Genomic DNA, 26,348 nt, shown 5'->3' with positions numbered 1-26,348 from the left:
CAATATAAATATTGCATCAGAGAGTATTTTACGAAAGTCGAAACTTTCCTGAACAAATATTGATTCCTTCGTAAGTGTCAAAAATTGAACTTGTTGAATTTCTCATTTTTGCTTAACATACATATGCAAAAATGGCCTCCAGTTTTTTGTTTAAAATTGGGCGATTGTAAGGCCTGTAGAAGAGTAGGTCATGGTTGGTACTTACATCCAACGCTGTACTTCTATTGACCTTCAAGCTTCACTTGACTTATAAAAATCAAGATAATGAATATCAAAACTTTTTAATATTAATCTTTTTCATCCAAGCAAACTATTTATTTCTTTTTTAATTTTTTTTTTAATTAAAAAAACAACAACAAAAAAAACATTTGATTCGTTATAATTTATTCTAATTTATTTTCTCTATACAAAAGAGCTACTCGAAAAAATTGAGCAGCTTCCATTTATGCTTTAGGTTGTTTTAGGTTGTTTTAGGTTGTTTGCAAACACCAATCGATATTATAAACAAAGAAACCACCTATGAATTGAGCGCTGCAAAAGAAGTGGAAGAAGACGATTCATTGTAACAAGAGCATAAAATAAGAAAAAAAGTTGATCTTTATCAAAACTTTAGGAATTTCATATAAATAATACTATTTCATTTATTGAACATCAAAAAATAAGTCATATTGTTGGTCCAAACCAAGATAGCTATCACTCATTAAATATAATGTAAAAATCTTATGTCCACGCTCTTCAGGCGCATAAAACCCAAGTGTTACTGTGGATTCTTTTTGTATAAAAGAAACTCTTTTAAGTGCTAGTATATCTTTACAGTCGATTTCACCCAACAAAAAGAACCAGCCTTCGTCTTTCGATTTAGAAAATAATGGAGCGTAAGCTTTCGACGCCGCTCGCTAAAATAAAATGATAAAACGATAACTCTTGTCTTATTATGTTAATTATGCAACAACAACAACAAAAAACTATTTGTTTTAATGCTGATGATGCTTGGATGTTAAACAGTTAAGAAGCTGGATTTTATTTAATCAAACAAATCAGAAAAAGATAAACCTTAGTATTTAGTTGATGTCTCTGAACATTGATTTTCAAAGCGTATTCGCAACCGGTTTCAATCGGAAACCAAGCACGTTGGTCGCGATTGACTTCTTTTAGGTCAAATGACTTTTCATCCTTATTTCGGTCATCATATAAAGAGATTTTTATATTTACTATCGGCAAGACGGACAAAACTTCGTAAATCTAAAAAAATAAAGCAAATATGTTTCGACCAAATGTAAAACAAAGGGGTAACGCAAAAGGAACGAAGGGATTTGAGTAATCTATATATATATTTGAATTACATTTTTTTTTGTTTTCAAAATTGTGTAGAAAAAACTAAGGAAATTACAAACGAAAAGTTGTATTGCGCAAGAACGAGAAGTAACTTAATTTGGCCATTGCGTTCGCCAAATTTAACTCGATTTTATTCTTTGGAGATATTTGAAAAAATGAGTGTACAAGAATAAACCAGAGACCAAACTTAGACTAAAAGCTAATTACATTCAATAAAAAATCAAGCAGTAATTCCAGTTACCTTGCGTAGTCATGGAAAATGTCTTAGAAGGAGAACAACTTAGGGAAGCTGTTAATAAAACTGCGCGCGCAAAGTTACTTTTCGAGCATTTATGCGATATATTCGCACGATCACTATTCAAGCAACAGTTCGCGTTAAAAAAAAATAACCAAGCTAAGTGAAAGACAAATAAAAAGATAATATTAACATAAAATTATTAGAATTTTTGCAATTACAAGTTAAAAACCAACAACAAATTATTTTTACTTTATCAATTTCGCTTGATTTTAAGACATTTCCGATCATACTATGCAGTATCTTGGGGTTTTTACCGCATAAATCAATTAATTCCGGGACACTCAATATTTGGTGAGGCTTGTCTGATCTAAGTAAGAGTAATAAAAAAATAAAAGGTAAGAGTACAAATACATACCAACACATGCATATATGCAAACATACATTACATTACATCACATACATTACATACATTACATTACATTACATTACATTACATTACATTACATTACATTACACACACACACACTCATATATATAATATAATATAACAAGGACAGTTGCACTGACTGCATCTTTGGAACTATTTTAAACAAGGGTAACATGTTGCTAGTGATATTTGGAAGCATCAATATGGAGCTATCATGATGCCAACAGCCTTGCACTATCATTTGCATTAAAATAATAATCTGCAGAACAGTTACTAAGTAGCCTTCATCAGCACAAAGATCAATCATTGCTTGCAAAATACGAATAGCTTGATCATGAACTGATTTGGTATCAGTAATGTAATCAGCAATAGGAAGTCTAACTCGCGAGAAATGTGCTTGTAAAAGAAGGTGGGTTTTGGTATGCGGACTATCCAAGGTATACTTGTTCACTTGCAATGGCACTTTTTCAGCTAGTTCGCTAAACCAAATAACTAAACTCATTACATTATTCAACATCTGCATTGAAAAATAATTTAAAAAAAACCTTAACCAAGCAACTAATAATAACAAATGAAAACCAAGAACAACAATACCCATTCAATTTGTCTTCATTGTGTCTGACAGGTAGTTGGTCATATTCTTGGGCGTCGCATAAAACCTGCAGTACATCTTCAATTCTAAGTTCTCCATGAAGACGAGACTTAAACATTCTCATAGATAAATGACTAAGATAATAGTAAGAAGAAATTCGACCAAGTATTGTTGCTTCTAAAGTGTTATCATCCTGTAGAAAAATTACTTTTCACATAGAAACTAAACTTAATATTATGAGCTTGTAGGAAACCAACTCAATATTAACAGAAACAACTCAAATCACCTCCTTTACTTCTACACAATACGAACTCTGTAGTTCGTAAATTGCCTTTTCAATATTTTTTGATAAGAATGCGTTTATTGAATTATGATTTGCATCCTCTAAACCATAGTATGTAGGATTCATAAGTATGCGTCTGAAAAGGTAAGTCCAAGTCATGTAGTCCATAGCATCTTGCTTTGAAGTGATAGTACTGGCAACAATTTCAGCATTTAAATGGTCAGGAAGTACTTCCAATAAGCTTAAAAACAAATAATTGTCCTACTAAAAACTAGAACTTAAAATAAATAACCATTGATACACAGTACAATGTGAATGTGGTTACAATGTGGTTGCTTGACATGTGGTTACAATGTGGTTGCTTGACATGTTTATAAAGAGCATTTAAATGTTCTCTACTCACTTTGACTCAACAGGAAAAGGTTCATACAAAAATCTTTTATAGAAATTCTTCTTAATATCTTGGACTAAAATAAGAGCAACACCATGATCATCAAATTGAGGGCGGCCAGCTCTACCCATCATTTGTAAGACATCTGTTATTGGAAAATCTATGTAACGTTTTGTCTTTCCATCATAATATTCTGTTCCTTTGACAATTACAAAGTGTGCAGGAAAGTTTACCCCCCAAGCCAGAGTTGATGTTGCTATCAGTACCTTTGAAATAATATATAGATACAATTATAACAATTTAATTACAAAGTTTATTTATTGTTATTATGATAATCAAGAAGTGTATTTCAAAGTGATACCTGTATTTTCTGGTTAACAAAGAGCTCTTCAGCAATCTTTCGATCTCTCTCATGAAGTCCTGCATGATGAAGACCGATACCAAACGAAAGAGTTAACTTTAAGTTTTGATCGTGAACTGTGCTTATCAGGTCGTTCATCTGTCATCCAAAAAATGTAATATACATTTATTTAATTGTTTTTTCAATATATTGCATTCTTTACAAATGAAATACTTCATTTGTAAATAGCAGCAAAAAAAGAAAAAAATATTAAAAAAATCTCAAAACAAATGTTTGAAAAAAAAAAGGTTTTTAGAGATTTCCTAAAACATGGTCTCTGCAACAAAGAATGTGAAACATTTAAAAAAAAGAATATAAATCATTTGTTAATTTGCTGTTTGCAGTATTACTATCATTTTTAATAATAGGATTATTATTAGTGTATAATATATAAAATGACAGATTTTCACATTTAAATTATAACAGTTTTAAACATGCTAACATTGAATCTTGAATAGTAGTGTTAAAGTTGAATAGGTAAATACATTAAATCATTGAAAGATTTCATATATAAATTTGAAACCAACTATACCTCTTGCTCTGACATCTTCATCCACTGCTTAGGCTGGTTTTCACCAGCCAAATATGCAATCAAATCTAATGCAGTTAGTCGTGTTTGACGTCTTGAAGAAACAAAAATCAGTACAGGTTTTTCAGGAGAGTGTGTTTGTATCCCTTTAAAACAAGGTTTATTCATTGTGGCCATACGTGGACAATAGTGTTTTCCAGGATAGCCAGCTATGTGTACCTCAAGAGGGACAGGCCGAACAGAAGGTCGAAAATTAAACAATCCTTCCTATCACCAAGAAAAATTTATATCTTTTTATATCCTAATATATTTTTTGCTTAGGAAAAAAAAGAAGTACAAAAAGATGATTGATTACAATGATAGTTCCCATACCTGACCTATTCCAAGCCAATCAGCTAAGTCTTTTGCATTGGCAAGAGCTGTTGAAAGTCCAACTACACGACACTTTTTAGAAGTATGACTTGAAATAAAATTGGTTCTTGATACTATAACTTCTAAGACAGGTCCTCTGCCACCACCCAATAAGTGAATTTCATCTATGATTATCAAAGCAACATCTTTTACATACTGACGTGTCTGCCAGCTTCGACTTATACCATCCCATTTTTCAGGTGTTGTCACAATAACATCTGCAGCACCTATGGATTTTATATCTGGAGTAACATCACCAGTTAGCTCAACAACCCTAAAGAAAAAAGCAGACAGTTGTTTTTAAAGAGATTATTTATAAATCTATACATACATATGTATATTACAAATACTTAAAACACTAATATATAATAATCATGGTTATACTAAAAAATTAAAACTTGTGAGAACAAAAAAAAACAAGTTTTTTTTTGTTGAAAAAACATATTTTCTAAGGTAATGTTGCTTTAACAAATACAAAAGTATTTACAGATATATATATATAGTACAAAACCATTGTTGGTAGAGTTATTACATTATATTATCATCTTCAATCATTTTATTTAGAACAAAATCTCTTAAATTAGTACTTGGTATTAGCACCTTTTGAGCAAGGACTGCTTCAATTCTCTAAGGCATATTATCAACAAGCCTTGTTAATAACAATGATTCTAAGCCTCTAGAATAGAGGCTTAGAATCATTTTTATTAGGATGTTTTTTTTAAACATATACTTTGTTACATCATTATCTTGTTGAAATTGGTAATTCCCATCTGGAAATAATTTTATGCAACTTGACTTTGCATGATGAACAAGAATCCCATGCAACTGGTTTTGATCCATTAATCTTATTAATCCTTCCTGTAACATGCCCAGCAAAGCATCTCCATACATTTAGGGCTATATAGTGGCTTAAATACATTCAGGATATATTAAAAACAAAAATAATTATTGCTTTTTGTTTGCAGTTTTAAAAAAAGAGAAAATCTATGCAGACAGACCCACAATTTTAAAATAACACATAAATGGAGTTGATAAATCTGCCTTTTTTTTTTTTTTTTTTTTGTTAGTAGAACTTTTATATGAATTTTCATGTGAACATTCATTTAGCTGTGTCAATTCACTCTTTGTAACAAGTCAAGTAGTATTGACTTGTCATTGTATTTTTTTACTATGGAAAAAAATCAAACATCACTCAGTAATTGAATTCTTATGTTGAAATGGTGTAAATACAACACAAATTCATGACCAATTATTAGATGTGATAAGGGCTCCTTAACTTCACTTGCAACAGTATACAACTAGGTTACTCAACTTCAACAAGAAAATACACCTTGAAGATAATCCCCACACATTGAACATCCAAAGCTGTCAAAACACCAAATATCATTCAAAAAGTCCATGATATGGTGTTAGATGATCAAATATTGAGAGTTTGTAAAATAGCTCAGGCTGTAGATATCTCAAAAGACCAGCTGGATCATATTTTATACAAATAGATAAAGATGTAAAAGCTTTGTGTTAGAAAGGTTCTACTTTTACTTTCAATAAATCAAAAAAATGCTTTTAAATGCTTGTTTCTCAAGGTTGATTGAAGCAAAAAAAAATGGTTTTGTCATAACTGTTTTAACTTCATAGCTGTTTATGAAACTTGGATTCACAACCATACACTTGAACCAAAACAACAACTATAACAATAGATAAGTTGGTGGATGAGTACTAAAGAAGGTTACGAATGTTCCATCAGCAACAGTTTTTTGGGATTACAAAGGAATTTGTTGATTGATCCAGAAAGAAGATAATCAACAAAATCAATTCTAAACATTATACAAGCCTTTTGAATCAACTGGATGAAAAAATTCATAAGCTTAGAACAGGGGTTAGCAAAGAAAAAAAAATCATTTTTCATCAAGACAGTGCAACTGCTCACAAAAGCGTTTTGGCAATGGCTAAAATCAATGAATTAACATACAGATTGATTGACCATCCACATTCATGCACTGCATTCACCAGATTTAGCCTCCAGTGACTATGAACTATTTTTAAACCTGAGGAAATTCCTCACTGGTAAGTTATTGCAGCCATGGATGGATATTTTGCAGACCAGAACTTACTCATAATGATGAAATAGAAATAATAAAAAAATGTTGCACAAAATCTATTGAAGTAGAGGCAGACTATATTTCAAAGAAAAAATTTCTTTATGCCACAAATAATTATTTTTCATTAATACTTTAAAAAATTATTACACACTATGTTTTCATTTAGAATTGCGACAAATATTTTGATGAAATTAAAGAAATTGTTATTTTCTTAATATATGTAAAGCGACTTCATTTGAAACAAGAATAGTATTGATGTTTAAACTATAGTATTTATAATATTATTTAAAAACATATAAACGCACACACTCACACACAAAAAAAACAGTGTGTTTTACATTACAATTAAAATTTTGAAATTAAAAGTTTACTTTTTAAGAAAAAATTTACAGCAGACAACTTACCTTTTCTTCAGTTTTTGTTCAAGTCTTATTTTCCAATCAGCCATTCTTTCACTTACCAAAGCTTTAAGAGGTGCAATGTAAACAGACTTAAAAAATATATATACATCTAATTTAAATTTATTTATAAAAATTTCTTTTTTTTAAACAAACAAAAATTCAAAATTCAAAAAAATTTGATTTTAACAAAATATAAGCCATACTTTAGCTTTTGGATATTCTCTAAATACTCTAAACAACGCCAGTTCAGCAGCAATTGTTTTACCACTGCCAGTTGGGGCACCAAGAAGCACACTGCTGTCACTGTAGTATAAGGTATGAAACAATTGAGTCTGAATAGGGTTGAAATGTGAAAAATTGTATAACATCTCAAGTTGAGAATTGCGTAAAACTGTGACTGGCAAGGGTTGTAGGTTTAACAGCTCTGTATGAGGAGGATGATGATTAGGTAATATGAGATGTTTAAAACTTATAGCAACAACTGACTCAGAGTGCAACCAACGATCAGATACAGCACGTACATAATATTGTGGTGGAAGGGGTTCAAATATAGGAATTGTAAAAACTAAAGATAGCTCTTCTTTTTGTTTGACCTAAAAATTGTGCCAAATAATTATGCATGAGCGAAAACTATTTCACTAAAAAGATTTACCTAAATTAAAATTTAAGTATAAGGCATACAGATTTTTTAGTAAGCAAGAAATATTCTGAATGATAAATGTTGTCAGTGTCAGGATCTTCCACCCATATCCACCATGGTTCAGCTACTTTACCATGGTACTTGTCATTCCATTCAAAATCTGGAATCACTTTTAAATTTAAACGTAACACAGTTCGTGTAATTGGGTGTATAGATGCACCAAGCTGTACACGGGGAATCTGGAAAGCATATGACTTTAGGGTTGATCCCATATTGACATGATTAACAATTAAACCTATTAAAAAATGCAACATTAAAGGACATCATTTTAAATCTAAAACAGCATCAAAATTTAAAAACTCATTAAAGAGAGAAAATTAAAAATAAATTTACTTCATGTAAGGTTGAACAATAATGGGATGTTATTAGAAACTGTAAATTAATAGGGTTATGAACTGAAAATCTAAGTCTTCATTTTATTGAAGGTATTAATATTTGAGTAAAGTGAATTATGAAAATCATTAATAATGATTGCAATATTTCTTTAAATTTTCAAAAATGCAACATAAAAAACATATAGTTGTAGAAGTAAATTGCCTAATTTCTAAAAACCAGAAGTTGATAATCAGCATCTACTAAAAAGCACAAAAACTAATTCAATCCATCATTGCAGATGACTAAAAATGATTGGAAGATTTATTATTAGAATCAATAGAGCATTACAAATGTATATAGATCATGCTAACAAGATGAAAAGAGCATAATGTAATAGTTAAATAATTATATTTGATCTCCTTTTTGCATAAAAAAAAAAGTTGGAAAAAAAGTTGGTTACTAATTTTTCTACTAAGAGTAACTTATTTTTTCAGAGATTTTTTTGTTTCAAAAAAAAAAAAAAAATTTTTTTTTTCAAAACACCATTGTATTTTTAAAAAATTAATTATCATTGTATTTTTAATTAAATTAAAAATTAAAGTTTAAAATTAATTACATTTAAGTTTAAAATTCTCTTTTTTATACCTTAACTCTCTAAAACCCACTAGGTAAACATAACCCATCACAAAAAATCAGTTTAAGAAAAGTCTAATAATATATAATATATGATTAGACTTTTATATCATTAGATATAAATTAACCCACATTATCATTAGATATATGATATATATCTAATAATAAAATTATAATATAACCTAAATTATCATTAGATATATGACATATATCTAATTATGATATGTATCTAATTATAATGCAACTTTGAAGCCAAAAAGTCTTTTTAATTTATTACAGTGAGTGATTAGCACAAAGATTTGGAGTAAGTGAAACATTTTACTTTAATTTTTTGCATCATACTACTTGAATATTTTTTTCAATTTTAAAAAAGAAAAATGTTGGCAAAATTATTCTCCGACAGTTTAATTTCCCTACAATAAATATTTAGGAAATTTATTTAAACCGAAAATACCTATTTCTTTTGCATTCATTTCTCTCATCATATCCACTGTTAGTTTTTTACTTTCAAGTTTCACTAACACCTCATACTTCAATCCTTCCAATTGTTTAAGGGGATGTTCCCATTCCCACAGCTGTTTTTCCACAACCTTTGATAAAGTCAGCAAACGCTTTGCCATTACAGCCCAACTGTTTTGTAAAGATATCTCAAATAGAGCTCGCACAATTCGTGTGGAATTCTAAATGTGAGCAAGAAAAATTTTTGGGAAAAACTTTAAATGAGCGTCAAAAAAAAAATTTACTCTTGCAAGAAACTTTCATGAAAACAAAAAGGACTATTAATAAAAAAGACTGGAGAGTTTTATATTTGTTTATTTTTTGAGTGTTTGTTGATTGATATAAGATTTTTATGGTTATGCTTGAAATTAATAAAAAATATTTTAAAAATTAGAAAAGAGATTTTAGTATTATATTAAATTACTGACACTTATTGTTAAAATAATTTTTTTATTATATCTATTTATAACATTATAGCTATTTAAAATGTAATCACCTGAGCAACATATGACATGTCTGATATTAATGAAAAACTTTCCAATTGTGCTTTAGATACAAATGTTTGAAGCAGTATATTAACTTTCCCATACTCAGTTTCTGTACCACCTTTGACAGGAGTGACACAAGAATCATGCAAATGATGTTCCAATTCTACTACTTCATCTTCACGAACCTAAATAAAAACAGAGTAAGTGCAAACCTAGATAAACAACAAAAGATTAAAGATTTAAGCTACTCAAACTTTGTGGATGACCCCTCACTTTGATTTGACTAAACTCATGAGCTTTGGAAACAACAGCAAAAACTTCTCCAGCATCCATAACAGGTTTAAAAAATTCATTGATTACCTAAAAAAGCATTTTTCTTACTTGCAATAAAAATTATCAATAAAAAAAATAAAGTTCATCACACGAAACAAGTTTCACTTTCAAAATTAAATAAACAAACAAAAAAAAAAAGTGCATAAATTAAGAAGCTTTGTACCTCAATTGTAGGGAAGTCAATATAATAATTACTTGCAGTTCGTCCAAGATTTGTTGGGTATAAAAAGTTAGTACGCTCCTCAAACCGTATCATTTTAGCTTTGTCAAGCTTTCGAGCACTTATTTTGATAAGTTCAAGACGATGCTTTTCAAGAAGAGGATCTTCCTAGAAATTTTTTACATTTAATCTTTTTAGACCTTGTTTTAAGATAAATCATAAAATTAAACTAAAAAAACTACATACATACATACATACATACATACATACAAACATACATACATACATACATACATACATACATACATACATACATACATACATACATACATATATATATATGTATGTATACATACATACATATGTATATGTATATATGTATATATATATATATATATATATATATATATATATATATATATATATATATATATATATATATATATATATATATATATATATATATATATATTAGGGTGGTTCAAAAATAGGTCATGTCAAAAATTTGAAAAGAGCCCTAGCTTATGATCTGCCTTGACCCAAAATAGTACTTAAAATTTTTTACAAAAATTTTTTTGATCATTGGAAAGGTTCCCAAAGAGGGCAAAAGGGTCAATTTTTGCCCCATTTTAAGGAAAACTTTACCCCGCTTGTGGGACCCTTAAACTTCAACCATTAAAAAAAAAAAAACTATCCAATAACATGGTAATGAGTTATACAACTTATGTTTAAGGGGCTCTTTTCAAAAATAAACATTCAAAGAATTTCATTTTTTCAGCAAAAAGCGGGTTTTTAGTGGGTATTTTCAAAATATCATACATTTCAATTTTTTTGTATAATTTAATATTTGAAAACATAACTTTTTTTGCTGAACAATTTTTGTTTTGAATAAAGAATAAAAAAGATTTTAAATAAAATAAAAAATAAATATTTCATTTTCAAAATTAAAATATAATCTTATTATTTCATCTAACATACTTATATGTAAACATTTAATTTTAGACTAACATAAAATATTAATAATTTATATGATGCCACCCGAAAAGAAAATTGAAAGAGTTGATGATACTTTTTTAGTGGGAAAAATAAATTGTACTATTCCTAACAACAAATTTGCTACTACACAAGAAATTCTTCAATACTACAACTTTCTGAGAAAATCTAAACTGAGTTTTATTGTAGGATGTCCAAAGTGGATCATTCTCACCAAATTGTCCTACCAGTCAGTTACATTGCTGCATAATATCTAAACTTGTAGTTCCATGGACACGTGGTGGATTTGAAGTAATTACAACTCAGAAGCTAAGGTAATGATAGATCAAACTGTATAACCTTATCAAAACACTAAAATATATTTTTAAGTTTTTATAAGCATTTAATAATAATAATTTCATTTTATAAGATCAAGGTCACAAAAATGGTGCAAGACTGGATGAAGCTGAAAAGCCTAAGCAAAAGAAACAACGCTGCTGAAGTTAAAAAAAGAAAGAACTTTAAAGAAAATATGAAAAAGGTTTTCTGGATCGGAGAAAACCCACTAAATATGATTGAAAAAGTAAGAAAAGATACGTTGAGAAACCAAAATGACAAAGAGGAAGACATAGCTTTTCTTAAAGACCAATTAGAGGAAAGGAAAGGAAAGTTAGGGGGATTGGATAAGAGATTTCAATATTCATTATAAAGAAAGTATAAATCTAAATGTAGTTATAATAAATTAAACAATGTATCAGATACTGATTCTGAAAATTCATTAAGTTCTTTTAATACCAATAAAAGCAATTCAAGTGATAGTGAATTTGAAATTGAGTCATATATTGATCTTACAAATTCTGTCAACCTACCAAAGGATATCTTGCACCGTACTGCTCACACAGCAGTTGGAGAGGGTCTAACTCCACATCAACATACAGCAATTCTTAGCAGTATTATTGTCAATTCTGGAGGATGCATGTCTGAGTTTGTATTCTCTAAATCTTCATCATACAGAGCAGCAGAGAATGCTTTGGTAATGGGTGCAAATGAAATCAGAGACCATATAAAAAGCATTTCTAAATCTTCAAATTCTCTGATAACAATTCATTTTGATGGAAAAATTGTGAAAGAACTTACTGAAGGAAAACAGTTTTCAAAAGATAGGTTAGCTGTTCTTGCTAGGATTAAAGGACAAACCGAGTTACTTGGAATTCCAGTAATCAACTCAGGTTCTGGAGAACATCAAAAAGAAGCTATAGAAGAACTTATTTCTGACTTTGGATTGGAGGATAAAGTTCAGTGTCTTTGCTTTGATACCACTAGCGCCAACACAGGTAAAGCAAAAGGAGCTTGTAGCAGAATCATTGTGCACTTACAGCATCCTATGTTATTAACTGCATGTCGACATCATATTTTTGAGCGTCATGTTTTTCAACCCATTTTTGGGAGCTTTATCCAAGTAGTCATACTTCATGACCAGAAAATAAATTATTTAAACTTCTTAAGAACCATTGGAATGATCTAGATACTGAAAATCAAGATTTAAAAAGATTATCAACTCCTGTTGATTCCTGGATTAATGAACAAAGGCTGAGTGCTATTCAATTTTGCAGATATATAACTAGCACTAAAGTTTTTAAGAAGGTGAGTAATAATAGCTTTATAAATTAATTTAAAATCTAATTATCTCTTCTTATTTCCAAAAAATAGTATAGCAAAGTAGTACTTCACATATAATTTTCCAGTTTTACAAATTTGTAGTAAGTAATTTAAGTTATTATAACTTAGGAAAAAAAATTTGTTTAGGATGGAAAGTTTCGTAAAGATTATCAAGAATTGGCTGACACACTGACAGGTTTAAACTTCACAATCCTGGAGCTGTTCATCATGCCAGATTCATGGGTAAAAGTTTATTTTACCTAAAACTGTTTCTACTTATGGAAAAAATCCCTAAAATCAATGAAGAGAGCAAGGATGAAATCACTGAAATGACAAAGTTTCTTTCCATTTTTTACACTGAATGGTTTCTTAGAGCGGAGCTTGTTCAGCTTGTTCAGCAATCTCTGTTTTGTATTAGTAAAGTTTTTTTTTATTGTATTCAAACAAATACTTATTTTTTTTAAAAAAACATTTTATGTTTTGATGATTTTCAATGTTTTATCATTCTTCTGAAAGTTACTTAAAAAAATATTTATGAAAAGAGCCCCTTAAACTTAAGTTGTATAACTCATTACCATGTTATTGGATAATTTTTTTTTAAAATTGGTTAAAATTTAAGGGTCCCACAAGCGGGGTAAAGTTTTTCTTAAGACGGGGCAAAAATTGACCCTTTTGCCCTTTGTGGGGACCTTTCCAATGATCAAAAAAATTTTTGTAAAAAATTTTAAGTACTATTTTGGGGTCAAGCTAGGGCTCTTTTCAAATTTTTGACATGACCTATTTTTGAACCACCCTAATATATATATATATATATATATATATATATATATATATATATATATATATATATATATATATATAAGTGCTGTTACGAGTGGCAACTAAATTGATTAATGTATTTTTCAAAGTCGACCAAAATCAACTAATACATTTTTAAAATCGGCTAAGTTGACTAAAAGTTGATTTAGTCAATTTATTCCTTAATGTTGCTTGACAATTTATTTTTAAAATGCTACAAAACAAATAGAACTTTAAGAAAGTAAAAAAAAACTAGGTGGTATGTAATGTTGTTGTTATAGCAAGAGCATTTAATTTATTCGATCTTATTTCATCTAATCTATTAGATGAATTAAAATCAAATAAACAAACAAAATAAAACAGAAATTACAATCACAGAGTAAAAAAAAAACAGATGGGCATTTTATATCATTTTTCACAAAAATGATATAAAATGCCTATCTGTGTTTTTTAAGAAGAGCCAAGGACTTTTTTGTCAATCAAGGTGAGTGGTACCATGATTTTTTTGTTAAATATTTAAGATATTAGTATAAAACTAAATCTTTAAATTATATTCCATGCTTCTAAAGCACTGTCATTTCTCCAAACTAGCTTTGATGATCATTTCTTTCTTCGAGGAAATTATAAATACCTTGTTCAACTCAGCATTGTTTGGCTTGGGGATCAGTAACCAACTTTAACTTTCTATGTGACTAAACTCTAATGACTGTGCAGAAAGGGGAATTAAACTTGGCCAGGATTTTTCAGGGTCTTTTGGGCATGAAATTGACAAGCAATCAAATCTTTTAGCTGTTGCAAGCCATAGACAAAAATTCAAAATAACAAAGATTAAATCTTGTTTTAAAGATCTTAAATAGTAGCATGATGGTTTAATCTTTTCACTACCAAAGATATATTTGGAAGAAATGCGATTTTTTGAACCCAATAAAATACTTGTTTTATTGAATTATCAAAATAAAGAAATAATAATAAGATTGCTTATGTTTTAATTTTATGCAACTTAGTTTGCTGTAAGATCTAAGAAATTAGATAAGAGGAAATTTCCGTTTTGAGGAAAATTAGTTTTTGATAAATGGATTTTCAATAAGTCCAAAGTGGAAGGCTTAGCAGTATACCTGAGTCTGAAATTTTCCAGGGGTCTTACTAACATTTAAATTCACAATAAAAGAAACCATGTTCAATTTTAACTTTCTTTTTTTTTGACGGACCCTAATATATATATATATATATATATATATATATATATATATATATATATATATATATATATAATTTCCTTTTTATTAAATGTTTTTTTAAGTGATGTAATGTTAAATGATGTAATGTTAAATGAGCATACAGATTTGTTTTAAAGACCGCATCTTTATATAAAACAGTTTTTATTATTTTTGTTATGATAACAAAGGTTATGCATTGTACGAAAACATACTTCTTTTTCTCTATAGTTTATTCCATAAACAAGAGGATTGATTCTCATTCGAACATACATGTAAGTATAACTTAACCATTTAACTGCTTCATCCAAGTTTGTCACAGTCCCAAGGGAAACCTAAAAAAAAAAAAAAAACATCAATCTACACAAAATATTTTGTAGTTTGCATCCTGCCATCAAATTCCCTTTCCAAAAATATTGTCCAAATACCTACTAAGTGAAAGTACCTACCAGTACCTACTAAGTGAAAACATTTTAGACAGTTTCCTTGCAATCCCCATTTTGAACCTTGGCTTTTACTAATCTTTTACCTCTTCATAGTAGATTTTAATATTTCAATAATATAGTAAATTCAATAATATAGTAAATTCAATAATATAGTAAATTCAATAATATAGTTAATTCAATAATATAGTTAATTCAATAATATAGTATAGTATTAAATAAAACAATAAAACGTTTTAAAACACTAAAGAATTGTTTAAATTTAAGAGGATAATTTTGTTTAATTTTTTTGCCAATTAACTGATTAAAACTAACTTTTATTACAAAAAAATTTTGTTTGCATTTTGAATTCTTTTTTTGATCAAAGTTAGAATAACTTTTATCTTTTTCAAAGCAGGTGTGGTTTTTAAACATGATTTTTAGATTAAGCTAAGAACTTAAAGAGTTTAAACATTTTTATATAAACCTGAAATTCTCTTGAAAAACCCAAAGCATACTAATATAATCTAGATTAGCGAAAAACTTTTTTGTTACAAAATAATTGATTAATATTTCTTATTATTACATACAACTTACTATTTGCAAAAACTTAACAATTTGTAGAACAACTACTTTTTATTCTTTTTTTTTTTTTTCAGTATTTTTGATAACTTTAAAATCCATATTTATATTATTATATTAAATATATATTTTTATCAAATTATTTTTTATTAATACATTTAATATATATTTTTATCAAAATCAGGTAACTCCACATGCTTTTGTTGAGTGTGCCCTTCATTTGGCAATAGTCTTTCGTACATCAGATGGTACAAACAGGTTAAAACATTCTCTAACGTGCAATTTACAGACTAATTATCCATTAATGTAAAATATTAATTAATGTAAACACTTTTTGATATTTGTTAATGTAATTATTATTAATGTAACATTTTTGTCAACCTTTGTTTCAGCAGTAATTAGCATTTTTTTAAATTTGTATTTGTAAAGATTGGTCAAGACTCAGGGAAGAAATAACATAAGCCCTAAGGGATTAGTAAAAATATCACAGCATTAATTATTTGTTACTATTATAGTTGAAAAATACTTAATTGTAAGATTGGTTACATAAATGAAACCTTTTTACCTCAGCATTTAAATTATCTGTAAGCTTGTTTACAAACTGACTTTCAATTGGAACTTGTTGAGTCAGTAGTTGCAAATAATGGGAAAGTTTGTCATATTTTGAGATAATAAAACCATGCCCACTGCTATCAAATTGAGGACGACCAGCTCTTCCAAATATTTGAAGAACATCAAGGATACCAATATCCACAAAGGTACCTTTTTTTGCATCATAAACCTCTGTTCCCTTTATTATATGAAAATTCTGTAGTTTTTTTTTTTTGTTAAATATTTAGAAGAAAAAAAAATAAAAAAAACCAACTAAAAAACAAACAAACAAAAAAAACTAACCAATTCATAAAACATAAAAAGAAAAACCTTTATAATAACTGCATGTGCAGGAAGATTAACTCCCCATGCTAAAGTTGCAGTACACACAAGTACTTTAATAAACCCTTTAGAAAATAATTCTTCAACCATATTTCTATCTTGACGCAACATTCCAGCATGGTGGATGCCAAAACCATCTGGAAACATTTCCCTCAACTGCTTGTTTCTTGACCGCATCACCTATAAATTAAATTTTTTTAACTAAAAAAATTACTGAAAAAGTATTTTACTTTAGCATTTCTCCTTTCAATTATAAAGTCAAATGCGAATATGAACCTATTTACTTTCTTCTCCATTATTGCATATTGAGCATTTTTGTCTGGTTCAAATTCAGCAATATCATTTTGATTGCTTGCCATTTCACGCAATGTCATTGCAGTTTTTACAGTAGCAGTTCTTGCGTGGACAAACACCATGACCTTAAACAAATTTTAATTATCTACTTATAAAATAAACATTCTTGTATATAAAGTAAACTGTTAAGCTAAAAAACAAAACAAAAAACCCATAAATATACAATTAATGTTAAAACTAGTCGCAAAATCATAGCTGCTTACCTGTTTACCATTACGCACATTTTCCAAAACTTTGTTGTAACAAACCTCGTTCATATCCTTAGTAAACTGCAAGAAACTTGTTGCTCGTATCCCAATGAAAGTTTGGCAAAGAGGAACTGGGCGAAAACGACCATCAAAATAAAATAGACCTTTAAAGGGATTTACATTAAGAAATTTTGCTACATCAATATAGTTGGGTAAAGTAGCAGATAATCCGACAATTCGTATCATGCTCTGTGTAGACTCGACCTTAAAAAACACTTTCAGCAATTCATCTTAGATATTTAATTGAAAGAATACAAAGATAAAAATAATTAAAAGCAAAAAAGGCAATACCTGTTTTTATAAATCTTTCACTAACACAATTATATATTGCAACTAATTGCAATTTTCAAGCTATATTGGTAATACATACCTGCCTTAATGTTCGAGCAACAAGAGCTTCCAAAACAGCACCACGGTCATCATGAAGTAAGTGAACTTCATCAATTATAAGAAGCTTAACAAGCTGTGATAAAGCAACATCACTAAAGCCTTTTCGAGTAACTACATCCCATTTTTCTGGAGTGGTTACTAATATCTAGAATTTTAAAATAAAAAAAGCAACTTAATGCAACTAACTTTATACAAAAACCTTATTTTTATGAGTTGATTTTTTTAAAAAGACATGTCTTTTTTTTTCTAAATCAAGGTTTATTTTTTAGACTTTTTAACAGTTATTACTTGCTTTCTTTTTTTTATCAGTTTTTTATCAGCTTTTTTTTTTAATCTATTACTAACTGCATTTGTGTAGGAAAGTGGTTTTCGTTACGAATTTGATACAAATATAAATTTTAGAGAGATATCACCAATTTTGGAAAACAGATGTTATAATAGATGGTTGAGAATTTGAATTGAAATGAATTGTTAAATTAGCATTTTTAATGTTTAAAAACACAATACCAGCAAAGAATACCAGCTAGGTATCTAATACATAATATATAATACATAATATATAATGTATGGGTTATAGAGTTGTGTGGAAAGGTATATGGAGGTTAGGATCAAGTTTAGTGGCGTTGGGTTAATAATAAATATATATAATAAGTAATAAATAATTTAAGATAAGAAGTAAAACCATCATTTAGTTTTTATGCTTATTAAAACTAAAAAAATTAAAAAAACCTCATTTACTTTGGCAAACAAGAAAATAAAATTAGAATAAGTATTTAACAACTATTAAAATTTTATCAAAATGGTTTATAGTTAATGACCTGGGTTTCTTGAATTTCTTTCTTTGTTAACTGCATGTCACCAGTCAGTTCACGGACTATAATACCCAATGGCTGAAGTCTTTTGCCAAATGTTTCTGTCATTTCAGCAGCTAAAGCCTTCATTGGAGCTACATAAACAATCTAAAAAAAAATAAAATTCAAACTTTTTTGTGTTTAACCCTCTGTGGGATACATGAACCTTATGTAAGGAAAATGTTAGGATCCTTTGTAAATAAAAATGTAAGAAAGAGACCTTTTTTTGACTCTAAGAGCAAATTTGATATATTTCTATTCAACTTAGCAACATGTGCTTCTGGGTAATTTTCTAAAATTTTATTGGCTGTTATTTCATTCATCACACCCTAGTTCACTAAGTGATGAAATCTCCTAGATGGCACTGTTTTGAAAGTCTACTTTAGTTTGGACACATGGTGCCAGGCTGGAGCCTAATGCATTTACATGTATTTATATGGGAAAAAGACTTACATTCACACAATTTTTCTACACAAATAGGCAAAGTTCTCAATTTTCAAAATTTCAAACATTCTTATTAGTTTTAACACATACTTAGTTACCTATACACCTGAAAAAATTTTTTTTAATGATTTTGAGTTCTGAGGAAAAAAAACACTTCTATATAGATTTTTGATTTTTTGTTTATTGATTCATGAATTTGGAAATATTTCAATTTTGTTTGAAGAATAATGATTACAATGAACTTTATGATGAAATACGAAACAAACTTGGTTCATTAGTTATTAAAACTGAAATTAAGGCAAGCGTATGCAACTTTTGAATGTTGCTGACACACTGAATTTGAGCATTTCAAACAAAAAAAAATTAAGTAATGCAACGCAAACTGTCACCTCCTTGTAAACAAAGTTTACAGTCTCTCTTTCCTTCGTCTCAAGTCCACTTGTTTGAGTTGGCAATGTATTTCCAAGAAGTTGGACAGGTTCACTAAAAATGATTTGAGCAACCCATTTGAGATGGTAAATTTTTGATGACATGATTATTATTCATTCAATGTTTATTGTTTGAAAGTACCTATTGTTGAAATGTCTCTGATAGTTTAGATAGAAATGTAAGTCTTGAATCATGTTTACCAAATCTATTGTTTTCCATAAAAATGCAAAATGGCGCTAAAACTATAACATCTAGCATATTGCAAAAGAACGCATAAGTTCATAATTTGGTTGGCCATTTTGATGAATAATGGGTAACCATTTGGTCCATACAATCAAGGCCAGTTTCAAAATATTCAGTGTGAAATAATTCGTGAATACCTCAGCCTGAATAAAATTTCAAAGCATGGGCACAGATCAAAAACGCATGATATTGTATTGCTGCACACAAACAATTGCATTTGGTTCATTTATATACCATTTTGTATCATCACTTTGTTTTTGTTGAGCACCCACTTAATCTTCTTCTTCCTCACCACTATCAGATAATTCATTTGATTTGATTACCATGCCATTCTTGATTTTTGATGCATTTTATAATATTTATTATATGAATTTAATAAAGATTGTACACCTGATAATATCCTTAAATATATGAAGTGAAGAGAGAAGAGCTTATATATAAAACACGCTTACGTCTTTTGTACTGCTGCCCCTCTTAGCATGGCACACGAGTAGCTAAGAGTTAACACAAAAATATATAAAAAATTATCTTTGTAATAATTTATAAGTTGTTGTGTTAACTTTTATCTTTTATGGGTTGAAACTGGCTAAAAAATGTTCTGGATAAAGAACAACTATGAAAAAATTAAACAAGTCCATATAAAATGATGAAAACAGATCGTATCCCATATGTTTTCATACAAAATGTATGAGGCCCAGCCAGGCACCATGCTTCCAGAAAGAAAAAGAGAGAAAGAAAAAATTGTTTTTTTTTTTTACTTACAAACATCCAACACACATATATATTATGTATTTACATACTGATTAATTTAATACATTGATAACTGACATAACACAAACATAATTAAACAAAAATTTGCAATAATAAAAACATAGAAGGGAAACCAAATGTATTAAAAATAAAAATACAAATCCAGTAACTAATCCGTTTAACAGCTCCATTAACCATCAATTGTCTTATTTAAAAAACAAACTTTGTCTTTAACTTACAAATGGATTATGCTTTATGATTTTTATGATTATGATTATTATGATTATTATATTATTATGATTATTATATCATTATGATTATTATCATTATGATTATTATTATTATTATGATTATTATTATTATTATTATTATTATTATTATTATTATTATTATTATTATTATTATTATTATTATTATTATTATTATTATTATTATTATTATTATTATTATTATTATTATTATAACTATTATTATGATTATTATGATTAGTATGATTATTATTATTATTATTATTATTATTATTATTATTATTATTATTATTATTATTATTATTATTATTATTATTATTATTATTATTATTATTATTATTATTATTATTATTATTATTATTATTGTGATCGTTATGTTTTTATGATGATGGTTATTACAAATGGATAATGCTTTTCAAAAAATTTCTATAATGAACTATATTCTGAGTTAATTTTTTTTTTTTTTTTTTACACTTGTTTATATTTGTTATATTATATTATATTTATGTTGTTTTTTCAGGTTAACTGACATTTCTTTACCTTGACCTTTTCATGACTTGATCTTGTTTTGGAAAAAAAAAAAAACAAATAAAAGCACTCAAAAGTGCTTTAACTCTCAACATAGAGCTTTGGTTCCAGCCTCCCTTAAAAAATACATAGCATCGAGCTTATTTCACATGGTAATTTTGAGGGTAAAAAATAAAATATTTGTTTTTATACCATCTCTTCGTAAAATCATAAAAATATTTAAGCAAATTCCTAAGTAAATTAAGCATCACACACAATACTAGATAAATAGTTCTTGCAAAATAAATAAATCTGTTAAGGTCCTTGAAAAGTTCATTGATGCAGTTTCTAAGTCTTTTGTATTTGCTAATACATATATTTATGTCTAGAAGTAAATATACTCTAGAAATCATCTAAAGTGATAACCTATTCTCTCCAGTTGTTATTTTTATAAGATAATGATTTTTATAGCAAAATGTTGGCATAAGGAGGTTTAATTAAAGACAAAGTAATCTTCTTTTAATAAGATAAATTAATATTTTTTTAAAAAACTGAGTAACAGCTATCAACCATTAAACAATTTAGTAACTTGATTTATACTCTCAACATTTGGTTTCTAATGTTTTATTGTTGTTTTTTTTTTTTGCATAAAATTTTAAGACAAATTTTCAATATTATGTATTGCTAACTTATACCTTAAAAGCATCCTTCATGACAACCCCCATTTGCATGTTTTGTTTTATTACATGGGTCACAGTCAGTAACGCTATATTTGTTTTACCTGCTCCAGTTGGTGCTGAAACCAACAAATTTTCATTTGTGTTGTAAGCAGCATCAAAAACAATGCTTTGAATTCGATTTAATTTTTTTATGTTGCGAAACACAATTTGTCCAACCTATAAAAAAAATTGCTACTTAAAAATCGTTATAATATAATCTGGAAAAGAAACGTATGAAAATTGTAATTAGGATTCTTAAATAGTAAAAGAAAAACAAGCAAAAAACCACAACAAGAATGAGAGCATATACGATTCATATGATAATATACAATTTTTATGATAAAATGTAATCGCTAATTTAAGTTTGAATTTTTATTTTACAAAAATTTACCAGTAATTTATGATTTTTTATTATCTATGCATTGCTTTAATTATTATTTGCTGGCTTTTTTTTAGATATACAAAACAATGTGTTATAATTTAATGGTAAATAAAGTAAGCATATCTACTTGTCATAAAATTACAATGTTAGCAATAAATGCATTTTTCTGTTAAACTTAACACTTGAGTAAACTTGACAACTGTAAATAAAATTTTTGAAATAGCATAGATGTAGTCTCATTTTGCACTCAGGGAATATTGGTTTTAAAAGAAAAGAACGCTAAAGATCTGAAAGAAGCTGTAAAAAAGAGTTAGAGTACTATCAAAAAGAAAATTATAAGAGAAGTACATACATACATACATACATACATACATACATACATACATACATACATACATACATACATACATACATACATACATACATACATACATACATACATACATACATACATACATACATACATACATACATACATACAACATTCAACAAGTGTTGATACTGAAAAGAATTTTTAGGAGCTGGACTATTTTGCACTAAAATTAGACCTTGGTTAGGAGATAAGACATTGAACTATTCAAGATTTGTGAAAAAAAGTAAAAAATTATTAAAATTGGCGCTAAATCTCTTAATCTGTATTAATTTATTGATATTCAAAAATTTACTGCTATATAAAATTACTGTAATTTAATTTTTATTAGCAGATATTCCAGTAAATCAAAAAGCCAGTAAATTTACAATCCTAATAAATGATAGTAAGAATAAAAAATATCAAAATAAGGCAATCATATAGATGTCACTAAAAGCCTCAACAATTAACCAGCCACAAAGCACAATAATAAACCACTTGCCTCATCAAGATTTTTTGTCTCTATAAATACATTTAAATGGTCAGGTAACTTAGGTATTGATGCAGGAATACCTATTTCTTCATACTGTTTGGTACTGATTTTTGTTGCTGATTCTGGAAGTAAAATCTAAAAAAAGATATTTAAACATAATTAAAAAAAATTAAATAAACTACACATAATAATTTGTTAACAAATCATTTCATTTGAAACTCTAAACTCACCTTGGCTCCACCGACGAAAGAAGAGGTATGCTTTTTAATGGCAAACTCATCAAAGACAAAAGGATATTGTTGAGAAAAGTTGGTGGTTTCACGTTTAAATAAAGGTTGCGATTGGATATTTTCAAGTTCATTACTGAAATGAAAGTATTTTACTTAAGTTTTCATAAATTTTCTAACTCCTATTATTTGTCCATTTACTGAACTTTATTTTAATAGATGCAAAACAGCTGTGATTTGAACAAAATAAATGAGATTTGAAAAAATAAACCTTGAGGTAAGTAAGGTAAGTAAAAACCAGAGTGCAAATAAACCTTGAGATAAGTAAGTTGAGAAAGTTGAGACATACTCAGAAAAATACCTAAAATCACCCAAGAAAATCTCATTTCATATTTTTTCCCAGATCCAATCAATTTAATCATAATACTAGATGATAAATTGATTTCAGTGAAAAACAACCATAAGCTTAAATTAAAACCTGCTTTATATTGTTTTTTTTGGTAAAATTAATTTTTTGACTAATTATATTAATTGTAATTATTATATTCATTGTAATTATTTTGGAGTAATTTAGTTAAATTTACTCTGAGGTTTATAAACATAGTAAAAAGATTCTTGAAATGTTGTTTCTCTTGGATTTTTCTCTTGGGTATTTAGAACATGGAGTATAATAACTGATATTCCCTGCTCTAAATATCTGTGCCCTAAAAGTAAATAAATTATAAATCTTCAAAGCTACTTAAGTACGATTAAGCTTTAAGAATAGAAAACTAATAGCAGGATATTGATATGGATTGATTTAACTAACTATGAAATCATAAGGAGGCTTTTAGATAATCGGATCGTGCAAGCAAGAAAAACAAGATGGTAATTAAAAAATACCAATTGTGGTTAAATAATTCCTTGTATAAATCGGGATCTTTGCGCAACAACCTTCGTTCATCTTTATGCATTTTTTTTACAAAATCCTTTTCAAGCTCACTCTGAAATAAATTTTTAATTTCTTGATAAATTTACATCAATTAATAATTTACTACTAAAAATCAGAGATGAAAAAAAAATCTTAAAAATTTTCAAAAAAATTTACTAACTTTAACAACCAAAAACAAGACCATTTTATGCATTCAAAGGTAATACTTTAAAACAACATAATGGTTAACAGATTTCTTATCCTACACTTATGTTAAGTTAAATTACGCCTTATATTAAACTTTCTAAAACTATAATATGGGAATCACAGGATGTTACAAACACAAAGTTTCAAATTATCTTACTAAAAATATTATTGCTGAAAAGCAGGAAATTTTATTTCATTGGGTATGAGTTGTTGATTTCGAGTTAATTACTTTCTTTATTAGAGTTAAATATATCATATTTCAAGGAACTGAAAATTGTCTAGAAGCTGGAACTCATATTCAAAAAAGCTTACAAGAAACTAAATGTAATGATGATCATAGTTTAATTGACAGTAGAAAAAATGAAAAAATTTAGTTACCTGTATTGTTACTTGTGAACCAACCAAAGGCTTACGAAGTTTACGTGTTGGATCAATATACTGAATTTCTCTATTACTCCCAATACTTAACTCTTTTTTTTTTTCTAAGCCAACAGTTATAATATCTTGTCTTTTTTCTAAAAGACTAAGTATCAAATCAAATGCATCAAAACCAACTAAGTCAAATAATTCATTTTGTATCTCATCGTTTGATTTTGGTGAAACTAAGATTTCAAATATTGCTGATGCCAAATCAGTAGAGCAAATGGAACCAGGATTTGATTTAACATAAGATTCACATTGCTGCTCTAACCAAGAAGCACTGAGATTATTTTGACAAGTAGACTTTTTAAGATCAACATTTTGATGCAATATAAGTTTATCCTGAAAATGTTGAACAAATGAGTCCGCAGGAGCAACAGTTTTACTTTCCTTTTCACATTTCTCGTACAACTCCTCAAAGTTCAGGTCAAAATAATCAAAATCTAGTTCTATGTTATGCCCAAAAAATCTTTGATTGGATTCAATGGTATTTAAATTTTCAACGGACACCTTTGATATTATATTGGATAACTGTAGAACACATTCAAAAGCCTTTGTAGCTAGCATGGCAGGAAATGGCCCAAACATCTGCTGAAGTTTCACTGATTCTAATGATGTAATTTTTTTTGCATCTTTGAGGGTATCAAAAAGAAATGCTGATGACTCCTCTAAAGCTTCTTGAGTAGTATCCTGGCTAACTAAAACAGATAAATACAAAAACAGAATTAAAAAAGAGAATGACCAAGAATTAAATGAGAACAGCAGAAAACAAGATTCCACAGACACTAGGTGCAGTTACCCATTTCTTTAGCACAGCCTAACAAATCATGCAACAAAAAATGAGCCTAAAAAAATGCAATAATACCAATTTTATTAGATGAATTTTATAAAGATTATTGATTCTTTGCATATTAAAAAAGAATGTTAGAATATATATACATATATATATATATATATACATATATATATATATATATATATATATATATATATATATATATATATATATATATATATATATATATATATATATAGTATTAACATGTTATACTTTCTTGTCAGAACTACTTTTATCAACTGCAATTTTTAATTCTTTCCAAGTCAATCCACATGTTAACTTTGTAACTTTGCGCTTTAGTTGCAGTTCTTCACGCAACTTTACTTGAACCAACGGTGAATTCCATTCTAAAGCTGCAGCCTTGAGAGAACTTGTGAAACGAGGTAAATCCACCATCACTTGATTCTCAATTCAAGTAATTAATGTTCTTTATTGACTTTTGTAATTAAGTAACATGAACAAAAATAAGATGAAGAAAATTAAAAAAATCAATAATCAAAATAACTCTTATTTTCATTTTATTTTC

The 26,348-nt window shown here is 27.8% G+C and overlaps 1 protein-coding gene and 1 pseudogene across 3 annotated transcripts; one reads left to right on the top strand and one right to left on the bottom strand.

The window, feature by feature from the left end:
• Positions 1 to 367: 367 nt before the first annotated feature.
• On the bottom strand, positions 368 to 26,329 carry LOC145197229 (activating signal cointegrator 1 complex subunit 3-like). Of its 3 annotated transcripts, XM_090095359.1 has the most exons (31): positions 26,036 to 26,329; positions 25,784 to 25,829; positions 24,943 to 25,682; positions 24,330 to 24,430; positions 23,451 to 23,583; positions 23,230 to 23,355; positions 21,973 to 22,173; positions 18,624 to 18,764; positions 17,786 to 17,950; positions 17,371 to 17,619; positions 17,098 to 17,232; positions 16,802 to 16,993; positions 16,446 to 16,670; positions 15,092 to 15,211; positions 10,237 to 10,401; positions 10,014 to 10,100; positions 9,749 to 9,925; positions 9,209 to 9,434; positions 7,788 to 8,041; positions 7,310 to 7,699; positions 7,110 to 7,195; positions 4,568 to 4,880; positions 4,199 to 4,462; positions 3,628 to 3,765; positions 3,279 to 3,532; positions 2,879 to 3,116; positions 2,595 to 2,785; positions 2,141 to 2,479; positions 1,823 to 1,940; positions 1,054 to 1,242; positions 368 to 896 (listed from the first exon to the last, which is right to left on the bottom strand). In XM_090095359.1, the coding sequence occupies exons 1-31, from the start codon at positions 26,216 to 26,218 to the stop codon at positions 642 to 644; spliced, it is 6,441 nt and encodes a 2,146-aa protein (XP_089951485.1). In that variant the 5' UTR covers positions 26,219 to 26,329; the 3' UTR covers positions 368 to 641. The 3 variants fall into 3 exon arrangements, with proteins under 3 accessions (XP_089951485.1, XP_089951486.1, XP_089951487.1); XM_090095360.1 differs by lacking the exons at positions 21,973 to 22,173; positions 23,230 to 23,355; positions 23,451 to 23,583; ... (2 more) ...; positions 25,784 to 25,829; positions 26,036 to 26,329 and having other exon boundaries at positions 17,090 to 17,232; XM_090095361.1 differs by lacking the exons at positions 15,092 to 15,211; positions 16,446 to 16,670; positions 16,802 to 16,993; ... (9 more) ...; positions 25,784 to 25,829; positions 26,036 to 26,329 and having other exon boundaries at positions 10,269 to 10,358.
• LOC149884497 (uncharacterized) lies at positions 11,237 to 13,502 on the top strand (annotated as a pseudogene).
• Positions 26,330 to 26,348: the final 19 nt, after the last annotated feature.

This window comes from Hydra viridissima, unplaced genomic scaffold (assembly GCF_058129835.1).
Source record: "Hydra viridissima isolate aposymbiotic clone 2 unplaced genomic scaffold, HvirCarnegie_v1 scaffold_8, whole genome shotgun sequence".
NCBI lineage: Eukaryota > Metazoa > Cnidaria > Hydrozoa > Anthoathecata > Hydridae > Hydra > Hydra viridissima.
This window is presented reverse-complemented; position numbering and strand designations above follow the sequence as displayed.

Excerpts from the sequence above, each read along its gene's own strand:
- LOC145197229 (XM_090095359.1), bottom strand. The coding sequence starts at position 26,218 with ATGGTGGATTTACCTCGTTTCACAAGTTCTCTCAAGGCTGCAGCTTTA. Across the intron at positions 17,951-18,623 it reads AAGAAATTCAAGAAACCCAG|ATATTAGTAACCACTCCAGA; the intron begins GTCATTAACTAT and ends TTAAAATTCTAG. Across the intron at positions 1,941-2,140 it reads AAAATAGTTCCAAAGATGCA|ATCAGACAAGCCTCACCAAA; the intron begins GTCAGTGCAACT and ends ACTCTTACTTAG.